This window comes from Triticum dicoccoides, chromosome 2A (genome assembly GCF_002162155.2).
Source record: "Triticum dicoccoides isolate Atlit2015 ecotype Zavitan chromosome 2A, WEW_v2.0, whole genome shotgun sequence".
In the NCBI taxonomy this organism is placed as follows: domain Eukaryota; kingdom Viridiplantae; phylum Streptophyta; class Magnoliopsida; order Poales; family Poaceae; genus Triticum; species Triticum dicoccoides.
Genome location: NC_041382.1, coordinates 187,667,135 through 187,683,241, shown reverse-complemented (window position 1 = coordinate 187,683,241; position 16,107 = coordinate 187,667,135). Strand labels below are relative to the sequence as shown.

The 16,107-nt window shown below is 43.6% G+C and overlaps 2 protein-coding genes across 2 annotated transcripts; one reads left to right on the top strand and one right to left on the bottom strand.

Annotated features, from left to right (window-relative positions):
• The first annotated feature begins 70 nt into the window (after positions 1–70).
• On the top strand, positions 71–5,582 carry LOC119354130 (elongator complex protein 1-like). The gene is made up of 6 exons (XM_037620832.1): positions 71–479; positions 733–1,047; positions 1,434–4,516; positions 4,615–4,713; positions 4,834–5,155; positions 5,266–5,582. Exons 1-5 carry the CDS (start codon positions 318–320, stop codon positions 5,150–5,152), a joined length of 3,978 nt encoding a protein of 1,325 aa, XP_037476729.1. The 5' UTR covers positions 71–317; the 3' UTR covers positions 5,153–5,155; positions 5,266–5,582.
• Positions 5,583–6,806: 1,224 nt separating this feature from the next.
• LOC119354129 (ADP-ribosylation factor GTPase-activating protein AGD5-like) lies at positions 6,807–11,780 on the bottom strand. The gene is made up of 11 exons (XM_037620831.1): positions 11,548–11,780; positions 10,671–10,729; positions 10,078–10,168; positions 9,460–9,514; positions 9,273–9,363; positions 8,987–9,185; positions 8,376–8,613; positions 8,044–8,222; positions 7,666–7,938; positions 7,517–7,572; positions 6,807–7,320 (listed from the first exon to the last, which is right to left on the bottom strand). Exons 1-11 carry the CDS (start codon positions 11,596–11,598, stop codon positions 7,185–7,187), a joined length of 1,428 nt encoding a protein of 475 aa, XP_037476728.1. The 5' UTR covers positions 11,599–11,780; the 3' UTR covers positions 6,807–7,184.
• Positions 11,781–16,107: the final 4,327 nt, after the last annotated feature.

The following is a 16,107-nucleotide window of genomic DNA, read 5'->3' as shown; positions in this document are numbered from 1 at the left end:
TTGGATTGTGCACGGACAGTCTTGATTAAAGCGGGCCAGTTCCTCTTATCGCACCCTGAACTCTTTTGCCAAAAACCCCAAACCCTAGACACCCGCGCCTCCGTCCCGCCGTCCGCCGCGCCTCGTCACTCCGGCGAGCTCCCCCCCTCGCCCTCGACCCCGCCCTCCTCTCTTGCTCGTGTCCCCGTACCACCTCCCCCTCCCGACCAAGATCGCCGCCCTCGTTTGCCGACGCCCTTTGCCGCGACCGGAGGTCCCTTGTCCTCACCGTCCTCGTTCGGCGCCGCCGCGAGCGACTTAAGGGGAAAGGCGGCGATATGAAGAACCTGAAGCTTGTGACCAGGGTCGTGCAGGAGCTCCAGCTCCATCTCGACGGCGAGACCCTCGTCGTATCCGCCATCGACGCCGAGCGCCACCGTGCCTTCTTCGTCTCCTCCGCCAACTTCCTCTATTCCGTTAATCTCCTCGCCTCCACCCAGGTACGGATCCTCAACTCATGGATTCCATTCCATTCTATTGCGACTGCGGGTTCCTGCTTAAATTTTGGAAAGTATTTACACATCAAACAGAGTTCATATTCAATTAACCATGGTAATGCTACACTAGTTCATAGTATATTCCATTTAAAAAAACTCATCAGTATGTATGAAAAGATCTTTCAATAGAAAATGTGTTTGTATGTTGAGAGCATGTATTCCTGTCTTATTGATTGCCATGCTTTCTTTTCCACAGCAACCTCTGCAATGGAGTAAAACCACTCTAGATTCAGATGTGGAGGAGGTTCTTCTTGAGCCTGGAGATTTCATAGTTGCCATGGATTATCTAATGGAGAAGGAGTCTCTGCTCCTTGGTTCAGCGGACGGGTGTCTCTTATTGTATAATGTGGAGGAAAGAACAACCGAAGTTGTAGGAAGATTGGAGGGTGGTGTCAAGACCATTGCATCTAGTCCTGATGGGGCCCTTCTCTCTGTAACAACCGGATTGGGGCAACTGCTCGTCATGACACATGATTGGGAAGTGCTGTTTGAGACTTCTATTGACCCTCAAGTAAGTTTTGTGTTTCTGATCTAACTAAAGATATGGTGTATTCAGTGTGATTATAACGGATGCATGAATTGGACCCTGTAGAGCAATGTGGTGTGATTTTTTAGTGTGTTTGTTTTAGTAAGTAGGTCTCATGGTAGAATGGTGTGAGTTGGGGAAACATATTGCAATAGGATTTTCTAGCACCAGATCCCGGTGCCTTTTCAAGTCTTAAAACACACTGCATTTAATTCATTACTGTTAGAACACATCTCCCGTTGATCTCCATGGATAGGAGTGTAGTATATATTATCTACTGCCTAGTCATTGCATGTTGCTATGATGAATGTTATAATATATATGTAAAAAGTGATGTTATGTCTTCTCCATTCTAACATGATTGTTCCCAGAGTGCTTCTGCATGCGAGATCAATAGTTCTGATGGTCAGATCCAAAGTTGTGTCTCTTGGAGGGGTGATGGAAAACATTTTGCTACCCTTGGGGGCTTTGATGATAGCCCTAAAAAACTTACTATTTGGGAACGTGAATCTGGAAAGGTTCATTCTTCTTCAGACACCAATAATTTTATGGGGCAATCACTAGACTGGATGCCGAGCGGAGCAAAGGTTGTCACTGCCCATGACAGGAAAACAGAGGGAAAGTGCCCTCTCATTGTATTCTATGAGAAGAATGGCTTAGAAAGAAGCCACTTTTCTATTGAAGAACCAGCAGAGGTTGTCATCCAAGCATTAAAATGGAACTGCAACTCTGAACTCCTAGCTGCTCTAGTTTCTTGTGGCCAGTATGATGTTATTAAAATATGGTCCTGCAGCAACAATCACTGGTATTTGAAACAAGAACTGCGCTACACAAAGAAAGAGGGGGTGAAGTTCTCTTGGGACCCGACAAAACCGCTGCATCTCATTTGTTGGACACTAGGAGGTGAGGTCATTGCACACAGGTTTGCATGGACTACTGCTGTCAGTGAAACTTCAGTTGCATTAGTTATTGATGGCCTCCGTATCCTTATAACTCCGCTCCATTTGGGCCTCATGCCACCCCCTATGTCTCTGTTCTATCTTGCGTTTCCTTGTTCCGTGAATGAGGTTTGTTTTGTATCCAAGAACTCAAAGAACCATTTGACTGCTTATCTTTCAAATGGCAGCTTATGTGTTGTGGAACTTCCGGCAGCAGATAAATGGGAAGAGTTTGAAGGCAATGGGATAACTGTTGACCCTTGCCATTGTGACTTCAGTTTGAATAACTCTATGCACCTCACGTGGATAGATACACGTACCTTAATTGGTATCTGTCGCTGGAGTGATTACTGTTCTTCAACACCTATGAGGTCCAGTGAAGCTGGTAACTTAGAAGAAAAACATGATTCGCTGTTCTTTGTCAATGAGATTAAACTTGTATGTTCTGAGGACTGTTTGCCAGGTTCAGTGAGTTCATCTGGTTGGCAAGCTAGAGTATCAAAGAGAATGCCTCTGGAGGGTCCTGTTATTGGAGTCTCCCGAAACCCAGCAAAAGGAGGTTCAGCCTTTATCCAGTTAAGTGGAGGAAAGATTGTTAAATACTGTTCAGAGTTGAGAATGACTGCACCGATACAAAGCGGTGAACTTTGTCCTGATTATGATTTTCCAACATCATGTCCTTCAATGACTGCCGTTCCATGCCATGAAAATGGTGTGGTTCGAACCCTTCTGCTTGGACTTGATGACAGCAGTAAGCTGCACATGGGCAAAAGGTTATTGAGCAACAACTGCAGCAGCTTCACATTCTATTCCAGTTCTTATGGAGCTACTGAGCAGGTTGTGACCCATTTGCTTGTGACTACTAAGCAGGATCTTTTGTTCATTGTGGACGTCAATGAGATTTTCCTAAAAAACGGCCAAGTGACAATTGATAGCCATGTTAACAAACATCCTCGAGCAAAGCCAAGCAAAGAGCATATCACTGTGTGGGAAAAAGGATCAAAATTGATTGGTGTTCTCCATGGTGATGAAGCGGCTGTCATAATTCAAACAACCCGTGGTAACTTAGAGTGTATGTACACTAGAAAGCTGGTCCTTGTTGCAATTGTTCAGGCACTGGTCCAGAGGCGTTTCAAAGATGCAATGGACATGGTAAGACGCCATCGAATAGATTTCAATATGTTGGTTGATTATTGTGGATGGAAAGCTTTTATCAAGTCAGCAGCAGATTTTGTTAAAGAAGTCAATAACCTTAGCCACATCACTGAATTTGTTTGCTCAATTAAGAATGAGAATGTCAGCGGCAAATTGTATGAGGCGTACATATCATTCCCTGAGCAGTGCTCGAGCTCAATGGATAGTGAAAATCTGCATGGCGCCTTGTCAGAGAACAAAGTAACATCTGTACTGATGGCAATCAGAAAAGCCCTCGAGGAACAAATAGAAGAAAGCTCATCAAGAGAACTGTGCATACTGACCACTTTGGCGCGTAGCGGACCTCCATTGTTGGAAGAAGCATTGAATAGAATTAAAGTCATTCGAGAACTGGAACTTCATGGGGTTGATGATGGCCGACGGAAGCTTTACCCATCTGCTGAAGAGTCTTTGAAGCACTTGCTTTGGTTAACAGAACCAGAAGCTGTTTTTAATGCTGCTTTGGGACTGTATGATCTGAATCTTGCTGCTATAGTTGCTTTAAATTCCCAAAAAGATCCAAAGGAGTTCCTTCCTTTTCTTAAGGGTCTTGAATGCCTACCTCCTGCTATTATGAGGTACACAATAGATTTGAAACTTGCAAGATATGAGAGTGCTCTCAGAAACATTGTGTCTGCTGGTAATGAGTATCATGCGGACTGCATGGAACTCCTTAATTCTAACCCTCAGCTGTTCCCACTGGGCCTCCAGTTATTTAGTGACCCAGATAAAAGACATCAAATTCTTGAGGCATGGGGCGACCATCTTTTTGAAGAGAAATGCTTTGGAGAAGCTGCAATAACTTATCAATGTTGCTCATCATATCAGAAATCTTTGAAAGCTTATCATGCCTGTGGGGACTGGAGAGGTGTGTTCACTGTTACAGGCCTTCTGAACTTCACAAAGGAAGAAATTCTTCAACTAGCACAGGAGCTATGTGATGAGTTCCAAGCACTCGGTAAGCCAGGAGATGCCGCCAAAATCGCACTGGAGTATTGTTCAGATGTTGATAGAGGTGTAGGCTGCTACATCATGGCAAGAGAATGGGAAGAGGCTCTTAGAGTGGCTTATATGCACAGCAGGCAGGATCTTGTTGATACTGTTAAAGATGCAGCTCTGGAGTGTGCTGCAGTGCTGATATCTGAGTATCAGGAAGGATTGCTGAAGGTGGGTAAATATCTAGCACGCTATGTCGCTGTGCGGCAGAGGAGATTATCTCTTGCAGCTAAACTACAGTCAGAGGACCGATTTATGGATGTCGAAGACGACAACATTTCAGAAGTCAGCTCTAGCTTCAGCGAAATGAGTGCATACACGACTAGGTTTGTTATTCTGCCGTTTTAAGTTCCTAAGTCCTTGTGCTTAATGTTTCAATTCCATCTTCCTTGTTTAATGTGATTTCCAAATGCTGTGTGGACAGGTCAACAAAGGAATCGAGTGCTTCTGTCATATCTAGCAGCGCAAGCAAGTCACGAGGGTCAAGGCGTCAAAAGAAAGCTGGCAAGATACAAGCTGGAAGGTAGGTGACTTGGTTTTTTTTTCCGGTTATCAGATTATTGCACTGAAATCTCTGTTTTGTACTGTTTCTGCTTGTTTGTCTGTTTATCTTGTCGACTCACTAGAAGCACTGTTTCTGCAGTCCTGGGGAGGAGATGGCACTAGTGGAGCATCTCAAGGGGATGTCTCTGGCCACTGGTGCGCAAAAAGAGCTTAGAAGTCTACTTGTAGTTCTAACACAGCTGGGGAAAGAAGATATCGCCCGTCAGGTGCAGCTGGCTGGAGATAATTTTGAGGTATCGCAGATGGCCGCAGTGAAGTTGGCTGAGGGTACAATGTCTACTGACAAGATGGACGAGAATGCGCATACCCTTGAGCATTACACGAAAATGCTGAGAGCACATCAGCCTGTCGCCAGTGAAACCTCCTCCTGGCGGATCAAAGCTCTGTCGCCGCCTTGACTGGTATGCCCTCCAGTTCCCAGGTTGCAAGTTAACTCCATTTTGGAATGAAATAGTACTGGTACATGGAACGGGTCAACAATGGCGGTGTGATTTTTGAAATATTGCTTCAGGTTTGCTGGCGTGTTGCTTTTGGGACACGGGAGGTTGGCCAGGGCAGCGCTTCTGGTGCCCAACGTTTGCAGTACAACATGTCTCTATCTGGCGGATCGTTACGTCCAACATGTTTCAGCAATTTTGTAGTTGTATCATGTATCGTGGATATCAAAGTTCATGCCATCGGTCTATCACAAGTATAGTGGTCTATTTGTTTGTGTACCAACAGTTGATTATTTTTGGCAGAAATGAAGCATGCCATGAATATTGCTGAAATGTAATACATTTCAATACGCAGTAAATGCTGATATATTTTCACGGGGGTATTCACATATGCTACTTCTCTTAAGGTACATCAATACGTAGTAAATGCTGATATATTTTCACGGTGGTATTCACATATTTCCTCCGTGTGTACTTTCAATTTTATTGGAGGGTCAAACTATCTCAAAGTTCGATCGAGTTTGTGCAAAAATATATTAATGTTTGTGAAACTAAATTGGTATATGATGAAACTATATTTTATTATGAATCTAATGCTACTATTTTTTTTGCATGATAATATGTCTCATTTACGTCATAAGGATCATACTACACGTCACGTACACATCGATGTGACAACTGAAAAAATAGCAAAATGCTAGCCTTTGCACAAAGGAGCACCAGCCAAAAAGGAAAAATACAATCAAGACTGAAGAATCCTCTGAACTTGACACTACCTTTGTCACCACCTTAGTAGCCACCAAAATAAAAATGACGAATCATCTCCTCACCCTTATTTGATGCGGCTCCATTGCTGATATGCAGCTTTGCAGACCTTCAAGGTGGCTCGCCAAAGGTGATGCCATTAACGTTGAATGAATCAGACCATGGCAACACCTCGGACACGCCATCAAACCCTACTAATTTGATGGCATAAATAAAGGACAGACCCAGCGAATAGAAGCTTCCACACAAGGTGGGGTCTGGGGAGGGATTATAGGAACCTAGTCTTACCTCTGCAAAGTGCAATGCAGAGAGGCTGGTTCGAACCCAGGACCTCTTGGCACAAGTGGGGAGGACCTCACCACTGCGCCAGGCCTGCCCTCAATTTGATGGCATAAATGTTGGTGTATTATTGTATAAATATGATCAAATATATATGAAAAGTTGACTTTCCAACAAAATTGTAAGTACACTTTTAAGGACAGAAGGAGTATGCTACTACTTTCTCTATCCCACAATATAAGATCATTTTTCAAGCTATGTTACCACATATGCTACTCCCTCCATCCCAACAATACAAGTTTTTTCAAACTATGTTACCACATATCCTACTCCCTCCATCCCACAACACAATATAAGTTTTTTCAAGCTATGTTACCACATATCCTACTCCCTCCATCCCACAACACAATATAAGATCGTTTCAAACTAACATAGCTTGAAAGGAAGTACTTCTTATGTCATTGATCTTATGCAAAGATTGCGTACATGTTTTTTTTTTCCTTTTCTCTTTTATGCTTGATTGAGTCACTTAGATGTGCAATAACTAGGCAAACCCATCAAAGGATACCAATAAACAAGCGTTCAGTGCATTTAAAGGGCAAGTCACAACAATACAATCACATATATGGAACACAACGGAATAAAATTATTGGCGTACAATACAAAGTAATCGACATATGGTATTGCAACTACACCCTGAACAAGAGAAAAGGGGAATCCTCTGTTTGAAGTTCTTTGGCATCACTGTAACAATGCGACTATTCAGCTGTAGGAAACAACATGAGCAGTTTTCTGCCATATCCGCACTTGTTGGCCCACAAGGTGATGTAACTATGTATCCACAATTGGCAAAGCTGCCTCGGTAAAACAGTGTACAAGCTTCCCCCCAACTTCTCCCTAAATCTGCGCCCAATGGAGGCCTCATCCATTTCCAAGTATTGCAAGCCACTCATCGCTTCGAGAACATTCCTTGCGTTAATGAGGAAAAATCGTACTCTTTGCCTGATTGAGAGGGCAGGGTAGAAGAGGTAGGGGTGGATGCGCTCTTGTTAGCACCTGCGGTTGTGGCCCCATTTGCTGGCTTGCTGCAAACCCACAGATGGCATCAGAAAACAAAATGTAAAATCTGTTTCCATATCTAGTACTCCCTCCGTCTCAAAATAAGTGTCTTAACTTTAGCACAATTTTATACTAAAGCTAGTACAAAGTTGAGACACTTATTTTGGGACGGAGGGAGTATTGCTTAAGTAGCAACAAACCTATGAAGATAACAAAACTTACCCCGGCGAACCAAAACCGAAGTTACCAGAAAAGAAGTCCTGATTGTTGTTCCCAGCCTGCCGAACAGTAGACCAGAGAGAGAGAGATGAAACAATCAATATAACTAACCTTCGAGTGCACGTATCTAAACATTATCCACAAGTCATCACCTTGGCGACACCATTTTGTGGTGCTGCTGCTGGAATAGATGCAGGGTTCTGATAACCTAGATTTGGCCAGCTATGGGAAGGCAAGCTTCCATTAGGGGCATTAGAACCATTAGCATTTAGCACACTAGCATTCCCGGGAACCATTTGGGGTGCATTCCCAGGAACCATTTGGGGTGCATTTCCAGATTTAAGAGCAGCCATCAGTAAAGCTTGTTGCTGGGTCATAAAAGCAAGCTGCTGCTGATGGATAGCAAATGGTGATACCATATTCGACTGCAGAAAAAACAAGTATTTCTTTAGGTAGAGCCTACATGTGCTCTTGTGGTCAGAGCCATTTCAAATAAATATATAAGTAGTGCGAGGAGTGCTTGTGCTGACCTTCTCAAACAGACTCATGATATCTGTCTGTGGGTTTGATTTGGAAGCAACTGGAGCTGAAGACGCTGCCACAGCTGGCGAGTCTTTAAATAAGTCTTCGATTCCCGATGTAGACTGGGCCTTACTTTCTACTGGCTTAGCAGTATCCTTTTTCTCGGAGTTAGGTGCTGGTTCTGCAGCTGAATAATTTTAATATCCATGAGGAATGCAAAACAAATTGACATGGCGATCCAAAAACATGGTATCTCCACTAAGTGTACAAAATAAACATGATGCAGTGCTCATGACAAGAGAATAGTTTCTCATTCAAAATATTACTCGTAAGAGCTTACACTGGAAGCCATCCCAAGCATTATCATCATTGGAAGATGACACTGGTTCTTTCTCAGTTGTTCCGTCCATCGATAACATGTTAAAGAGGTCAATGGCATAGTCAACTTTAGGAGGGGGTGCAACCGATGGCTGATGAACTTTTGGGGGTGTCACATCAACTTTAGCAGGAGATTTTGCTGGCTGAGGAGGCGAAGCAACCTTGGGAACTGGTAGTTCTGCTTTTGGCTGAGGTGATGCCTATATTCCAGATCGAAAATCAAGGTTATCAGCAGAAGAAAATTTTGTTCAATAGGATACAGTGAATAAAAAAAACTAAGCAGAGACCCCGAGATTACTTAAAGTAGATGTGATCAAATGCATATAACAAACCCTATATAAGAGCTTACAGGTCTTTCTTCATTTAAGATTACATATTTAGACGGTTGATATTAGTTAAGAAACTTGCAACAGATAATAACCCTGATTTTTTAAACATGCATAGTAACAAGAATTTTGCAACATGAATTGTTAACATTTCATCATTAGAAAAAAAATACAAGGGCCATCAAGGCCAGGTGCCAACAAATTAATAGTTGCATACTAAAAGCTTGTGGTAGTACAAAAGAGTTACCTGCGTGTGCATCCTAGAAGCCACTGGAACAGTTCTTTTCGTAGCAGCTGGTGAAACACGATGTTGCTCAAATGAAGGTTTTTGAGCGTGCCCACCCCTGTTAGCATGACTGGCCTGAGATTCAGAGCTCTTCTCATCTCGAGCACTAGAGGGCAGTTTTGATGTTCCATTCCTCGGTATCCACCTCTTGTCCTCGTATCTATATTTCAGATATGATGTTACTTACATTATTTGAAAAGTACAGAGAACACGTTACACTAGATAGAAAGAGCAGGAATAATCATACTTTGCACGGATGAAGTTCTCTATCCCAACCCTGTCATAATTAGGGGGCAGCTCTGCTTCCCAATAGCCATTTGCCTTTTCATTTCCCATTGCTGCAAGAACATGAATACAATTATCGTGTCAAGTGAAATCATAGTTTTGTTAACAAAAATTTGCATTTAGAAACTCCAGGAGAAAGTAATCCATACATTGAATAAATGCAACTTGCTCTGGCAACCATGTATCCAGAGTAGCAGACCTTACCTGCATCAGGAAGAAATGTTTTGTAAGAATGAAAAAAAATTAATGCTGCCTAATCTCTTAAATGTACATAATACAGTAGACAAGATGATAGGAAGGAAACATATGAAGTAAAGAATTGAATTCTCTCCTGGTAAGTAAACTTTTGGTTTCTGCTCAACAAAATTGTACTGAAATGCCACAAGACCAAAGTAAAGGAAATAATAACCTAAAGAAACATAAGCATATTAATGCTCAAAATCAAAGAAAAAAGAGTGTCCTACAAAATGTGGTATGAGGGGGCTAAGCTAATCCACTGAAACCGAGTTGTAGCACATGATGACCACTTTATTGGGTTGTATTATGATACGTTTACATCAACTCCATTTACCTATTAGCAGGCAATGAGTTTAAAACGTTTGATAAAGAACCCTTAGCATGCCCAGATTGTCCTGAAAGTTCTTCACCTCAAGCCAGGCATCACCATTGTGGCTTCTACTAAGCTTTGTCGGAACAACTCAATGAAGGACAAAGCTTTTCCGGTGAGAGTGGAGTCGGAAAAAGGATGCAAATGATTAGTCACTGACCTTTGATATGTGTACCCCAAGGCTTCTATGAATTCCAGAACACTGCATGCATACGAAGATCCCAAGATTGACACTTGCCCATCGAGGACCCCTGCAGCATGGGCAAAGTGTTAGCAATTGTTGAGTAGAACAAGAATTGTGAGCATGAGTGTTGATACACAATGAATGCATAGAAATGGAACTCAAAGCATCTGCACATGTGAACGGAGATAGAGGGAAAAGACTAGCCTAAAAGGCAACTATAACTGAACAATGTCATTTCTACATCTTTCTCCACAGATTGCAGTTGTTACATGTCTAGATACAAGCACTAATGATACATCCACGCGATAAATCTATTCCCGCGTGCATAATAAAGGCCAAAGTTAAAATATTAAATCTTGAAACACAAGGTAAGGCATAAAATAACTACCATAGCATTAACTGTATAACATAACACAGATCAGCAAATGGAACAGACCACTGAAATGTCCAATTCATGAATCAAACAGCTGCCTACCAAAATAGGCGATGTCAAATCTATCGGTAACATAATTTTTGTCTGATCCATCAATAGATACGTTAAAAACAACCAATTGCATGGGACCACTCACTTTGACTTGCAGTCTGCACATTCTCTGTTCTCCGGCAACCGCAGAAGGCCTTCCAATATCTGGAAATAAATGTAGACGAAGAATGACAATGGGTCATAAACGCTACGCGACAAACATGAGTAACACGCGTAACAGAAGATTGTGATTGCAACATAACAAGCACACATGGTGTCGCTTCCTTTTGGCTCATGTGACATCAAAGATAGATGGTGAGATTACTTACACGATGTTATAACCCTTCTGATCCACGATATACGCTACACAAATATAGGAGGCACAAAATTGAAGTGGTATTTGATTGGAATCTACGTCATGCTCGCCCTTATTCGGCACCGTAGACATACTAGAGTGCTACTACACCGCAGACATACATAATAGAGTGCTCCTACTCTATCGAATGGGAGGGTATTACTCAAGTTTTGTGCCCCAAGGTATGAGCAGCAGATACTATGAAGCAGCACATGAGCAAGCATTGCGCGTTCTCTGTAATCCCACCCAGGAGACTGAAATCCGTAATAGAGCGATCAAATTTACAACCAAACCACCGAATGGCGATTCCCATATCTCAACCGGCTTCGACGAGGCCGTCTGACGGAGCTGCCAAACGCAAAGTCAGCTACCGCGTCCGGCTCCTCGATTGATTTCCCGGCCATCGGAACGCGGCGAAGCAAAGCTCGGATCTGCTCCTTGTCAGGAACCGCAAAACCAATCGCAGATCCACGCCGTCGCGGATCCCGAATCCCGCCCGAAAAGAGGAGCTGCGCGTCCCGTCGGCTCTGTTTTGATTCCCGGTCCATTCGAAGCAGCAGCGTGCGGCGCCGACCTAATGATGGTGGTGCCGAGAGGGGGAGGGGGAAACAGTGGCGACGGGACGGACCTTCTTGTGCCTGGCGTTGAGCTCCTTGGAGACGGAGGCCTTCTCGTTCATGGCTGATCGCCGGATCCTCCGACCGGGAGGGGGGGATCGCAGGGATTCGGGCTCGGGCTCCCTCTCTCGCCCTCTCTCCTCCCTGTTTTTGCCGCGTCGTGGGGGAGGGGGGGAGGAGAGATGTGCAGAGGAGAGGGAGGGATCTGTGCGTCTCCTCCCGGCTTGACCTTCCTCGCTCGCGTGCCCTCTCTCTCTCTCTCTCTCTCTCTCTCTCTCTCTCTCTCTGAGTAGTTTTTTTCTGTTGGAAAAAAAAATTGTTTTTGTTCACGAGATTATATTTTTGTGTGCGGTGTGGTAATGACGGTGCTGTGAGGGTCTGCTGGCCTAATCACGGCACGACAGACCACGATTACAAACCAAGAAAGGAATAATTATTTATTATTTGTTGCATTCACTTACAATAGCACCGACCAGTGTAAACCACGTCAGTTGGAATGGCGCTGCCATTTTGATATGGTCCACAAATATGGAAATGAAAAAGGAACCATGAAGATGACACGAACATACACGCGCACCAGCCGCCTGCCTAGTCAACCTTTCTCGTTTTCGTGATGATTTTTGAAACGTGCATGTCTGAGTCATGCTTATCCTCGGTTTTTAGGATGTTAGTATATCCTCGATTATTAACATCTATTTTTTTAGAAAAATTAACGTCTGAATTATTGTTTTGCGTCGCATCATTGTTATTTTTTTAGAAAACTGACACAAGAAACATCCAGTTTTAAATTAATAAAGCCAACATCGGCCAGAGTAGCACAGAGTTACAGTTGTACATAACCGAATAAAAGCAATGAATACAACTTGCGACTCAAAAGGATCGTTAAAATAGAAATGAAATAACTACAACAAGCTCAAGAGCTCCTGTGAAACAGCATGAAGGTGTTTGATCTTGTTAAGGATGGTCGTCGCCGCCTCACAGTCCTTCCTCTTCCTTAGAGGGGCACCTTTGCTGAAATAAAAACAATATTTGAAGATATAATTAGCAGGGTGAGCAGGAATGGTTCCTTTAGTGGCAAGTTTGTTACAGGTAGTTCATAGCGTCCAGGCTAAAGCACTAAACGTTCTCCAGGCTAAGTGATGGTGTTCGCGACGAACGTTACGCAAGAGCACAAGCACTAGCACCATTGAATTCGGGTGCCAAGTTTGTCCAAACACATTCCGGGACGTAGCTCCATAATAATCTAGCAGGGACGCGTTGGAAAAGGATGTGATTAATGTCCTCCAAGGACCCACATAGAGCGCAGTTGTCGTTGCCCGGTCCATGACGTTTTTGAGGTTCAGAGCCAAGGGGAGGTGGTCCAAGGCAACTTGTCAAAGGAAGATACAAACTTCAAGGGGCATACGCGTGGCCCACGGAGGTTTGGCAAAACGAACTTTGGGGCCTCGCACCAGCTTGACATAAGTGAACTTGACCAAGAAGCCACCTAAGACCTCCAACTCCGAGGTGATCATGTCTCGGTTCGGGCTGAGCAATACATGTTCGATCAAAGAACTCATATTGTCCAAGGAATTAGCTTCCGCCGTCAATAGAGATCGCAAAAACGATGATGGTCAAACCAGAGGAAAAATCATCGCTAAATAGCGCCTGAGGTTCCATGGTGATTACAAACAGAGATAATACATCGCGAATAGGGTTTGTCCGCAATCCATTTTGACAGCTAAAATTTAGTGTCCTCCTTCTCATTCCCCATCGAGAATTTGGCTCCTAAAATAAATATCTCCTTACATTTCTGGATCTCATTCCATAGTTGTGTGGCCTCAACAATGCACGCAAAGAAGGAGTCTGTTCGGGAAGTATTTAACTTTAAGAACAAAGCCCACAACTCGTTGTCGTTTTGCGGGATTTTTCAAATCCACTTAGTAACTAGGGCTAGGTTCATCTGTCTAGAGTTGGAAATCCCTAGACCTCTATGGTTTTCCAGGTCTACATAGATCAACCTATCTGACCATGTGGTACTTATGTTTTTTAACGCTATCATCCCAGAAAAATCGAGCACGAAAATTATCAAATTTCGCATGAACCCCCTCTTGTTGAGGAACGTAGTATTTCAAAAAAATTGCCTACGATCACGCAAGATCTATCTAGGAGAAGCATAACAACAAGCGGGAAGAGTGTGTCCACGTACCCTCGTAGACCGAAAGCGGAAGCGTTAAGTAAGGCGGTTGATATAGTCGAACGTCTTTGCGTTCCAACTGATCAAGTACGCACGGCACCTCCGCGATCTGCACACGTTCAGTTCGGTGACGTCCCTCGAACTCTAGATCCAGCTGAGGCTGAAGGAGAGTTTCATCAACACGACAGCGTGGTGACGGTGATGATGAAGTTACTGACGCAGGGCTTCGCCTAAACACTACAACAACATGACCGAGATGAAAAACTGTGGAGGGGGCACCGCACACGGCTAAAAAATCAACTTGTGTGTCCTTGAGTGCCCTCCTGCCCACGTATATAAAGGAGGGAGGAAGAGGAGGCCGGCCTAGGAGGGGAGCGCCTATAGGGGGAGTCCAACTAGGATTCCCAATCCTAGTTGGAGTCCCCTTCCTTTTCCAAGAGGGGGAGAGGGAAGGAGGGGAAGGAGAAGGAAATAGAGGGGGGCGCCACCCCCTCCCTAGTCCAATTCGGACATGCCATGGGGGGGGCACCCCTCGAGGCCCTTCTCTCCTTTCCCATATGGCCCATTAAGGCCCACTACTTCCCCCGGCAAATTCCCGTAACTCTCCGGTACACCGAAAATACCCGAATCACTCGGAACCTTTCCGATGTCCGAATATAGCCTTCCAATATATCGATCTTTACGTCTCGACCATTTATAGACTCCTCGTCATGTCCGTGATCTCATCTGGGAATCCGAACAACCTTCGGTACATCAAATCACATAACTCATAATACAAATCCTCATCAAACATTAAGCGTGCGGACCCTATGGGTTCGAGAACTATGTAGACATGACCGAGACACATCTTCGGTCAATAACCAACAGCGGAACCTGGATGCTCATATTGGCTCCTACATATTCTACAAAGATCTTTATCGGTCAAACCGCATAACAACATATGTTGTTCCCTTTGTCATCGGTATGTTACTTGCCCGAGATTCGATCGTCGGTATCATCATACCTAGTTCAATCTCGTTACCGGCAAGTCTCTTTACTCGTTCCGTAATGCATCATCCCGCAACTAACTTATTAGTCACATTGCTTGCAAGGCTTATAGTGATGTGCATTACCGAGAGGCCCAGAGATACCTCTCCGACAATCGGGTGACAAATCCTAATATCGATCTATGCCAACTCAACAAACACCATCGGAGACACCTGTAGAGAATCTTTATAATCACCCAGTTACGTTGTGACGTTTGATAGCACACTAAGTGTTCCTCCGGTATTCAGGAGTTGCATAATCTCATAGTCATAGGAGCATGTATAAGTCATGAAGAAAGCAATAGCCACAAACTAAACGATCATAGTATTAAGCTAACGGATGGGTCTTGTCCATCACATCATTCTCTAATGATGTGATCCTGTTCATCAAATGACAACACATGTCTATGGCTAGGAAACTTAACCATCTTTGATTAACGAGCTAGTCAGGTAGAGGCATAGTAGGGACACTCTGCTTGTCTATGTATTCACACATGTATCAAGTTTCCAGTTAATACAATTCTAGCATGAATAATAAACATTTATCATGATATAAGGAAATATAAATAACAACTTTATTATTGCCTCTAGGGCATATTTCCTTCAGTCTCCCACTTACACTAGAGTCAATAATCTAGTTCACATTATCATGTGATTTAACACCAATAGTTCACATGTTTATGTGATCAATTCACATCTCCATGTGACTAATACCCAAAGGGTTTACTAGAGTCAATAATCTAGTTCACATCGCTATGTGATTAACACCCAAAGAGTGATCATGTTTTGCTTGTGAGAGAAATTTAGTCAATGGGTCTGCCACATTCAGAGCCGTATGTATTTTGCCAAAAAAATATGTCGACAATGCTCTACACGGAGCTATTCTAGCAAAAAATATGTATCCATTGAGACTCAGTGTAACACCCCGGATATGATTTACCTATTATGTAATCCAACTCTTGCCGTTTTCGGCGTTAAGTTATTTTATTTTCTTGGGTTCGGGTTTTTGTCTCCGTGTGTTGTTGTCGTTGTCATGCATCTCATATCATGTCATCATGTGCATTGCATTTGCATTCATGTTCGTCTCATGCATTCGGGCATTTTCCCCGTTGTCCGTTTTGCATTCCGGCGCTTCTTTCTCCTCCAGTGGTCATTTCTACCTTTCTTTTGTGTGTGGGGATTAAACATTTCCGGATTGGACCGAGACTTTCCAAGCGGCCTTGGTTTACTACTAGTAGACCGTCTGTCAAGTTTCGTACCATTTGGACTTCGTTTGATGCTCCAACGGTTAACCGACGGACCGAAAAGGCCTCGTGTGTGTTGCAGCCCAACACCCCTCCATTTTGGCCCAAAATCCACCAAAACCCTCT

What these genes read in the sequence shown, in the direction of transcription:
- LOC119354129 (XM_037620831.1), bottom strand. Translation starts at nt 11,598, where the DNA reads ATGAACGAGAAGGCCTCCGTCTCCAAGGAGCTCAACGCCAGGCACAAG. An exon ending in TCATGAGTCTGTTTGAGAAG is followed by an intron (nt 7,939 to 8,043) that starts GTCAGCACAAGC and finishes TTTTTTCTGCAG; the next exon opens with TCGAATATGGTATCACCATT. An exon ending in TTCGGTTTTGGTTCGCCGGG is followed by an intron (nt 7,321 to 7,516) that starts GTAAGTTTTGTT and finishes GTGGGTTTGCAG; the next exon opens with CAAGCCAGCAAATGGGGCCA.
- LOC119354130 (XM_037620832.1), top strand. Translation starts at nt 318, where the DNA reads ATGAAGAACCTGAAGCTTGTGACCAGGGTCGTGCAGGAGCTCCAGCTC. An exon ending in AGACTTCTATTGACCCTCAA is followed by an intron (nt 1,048 to 1,433) that starts GTAAGTTTTGTG and finishes GATTGTTCCCAG; the next exon opens with AGTGCTTCTGCATGCGAGAT. An exon ending in GGCAAGATACAAGCTGGAAG is followed by an intron (nt 4,714 to 4,833) that starts GTAGGTGACTTG and finishes CTGTTTCTGCAG; the next exon opens with TCCTGGGGAGGAGATGGCAC.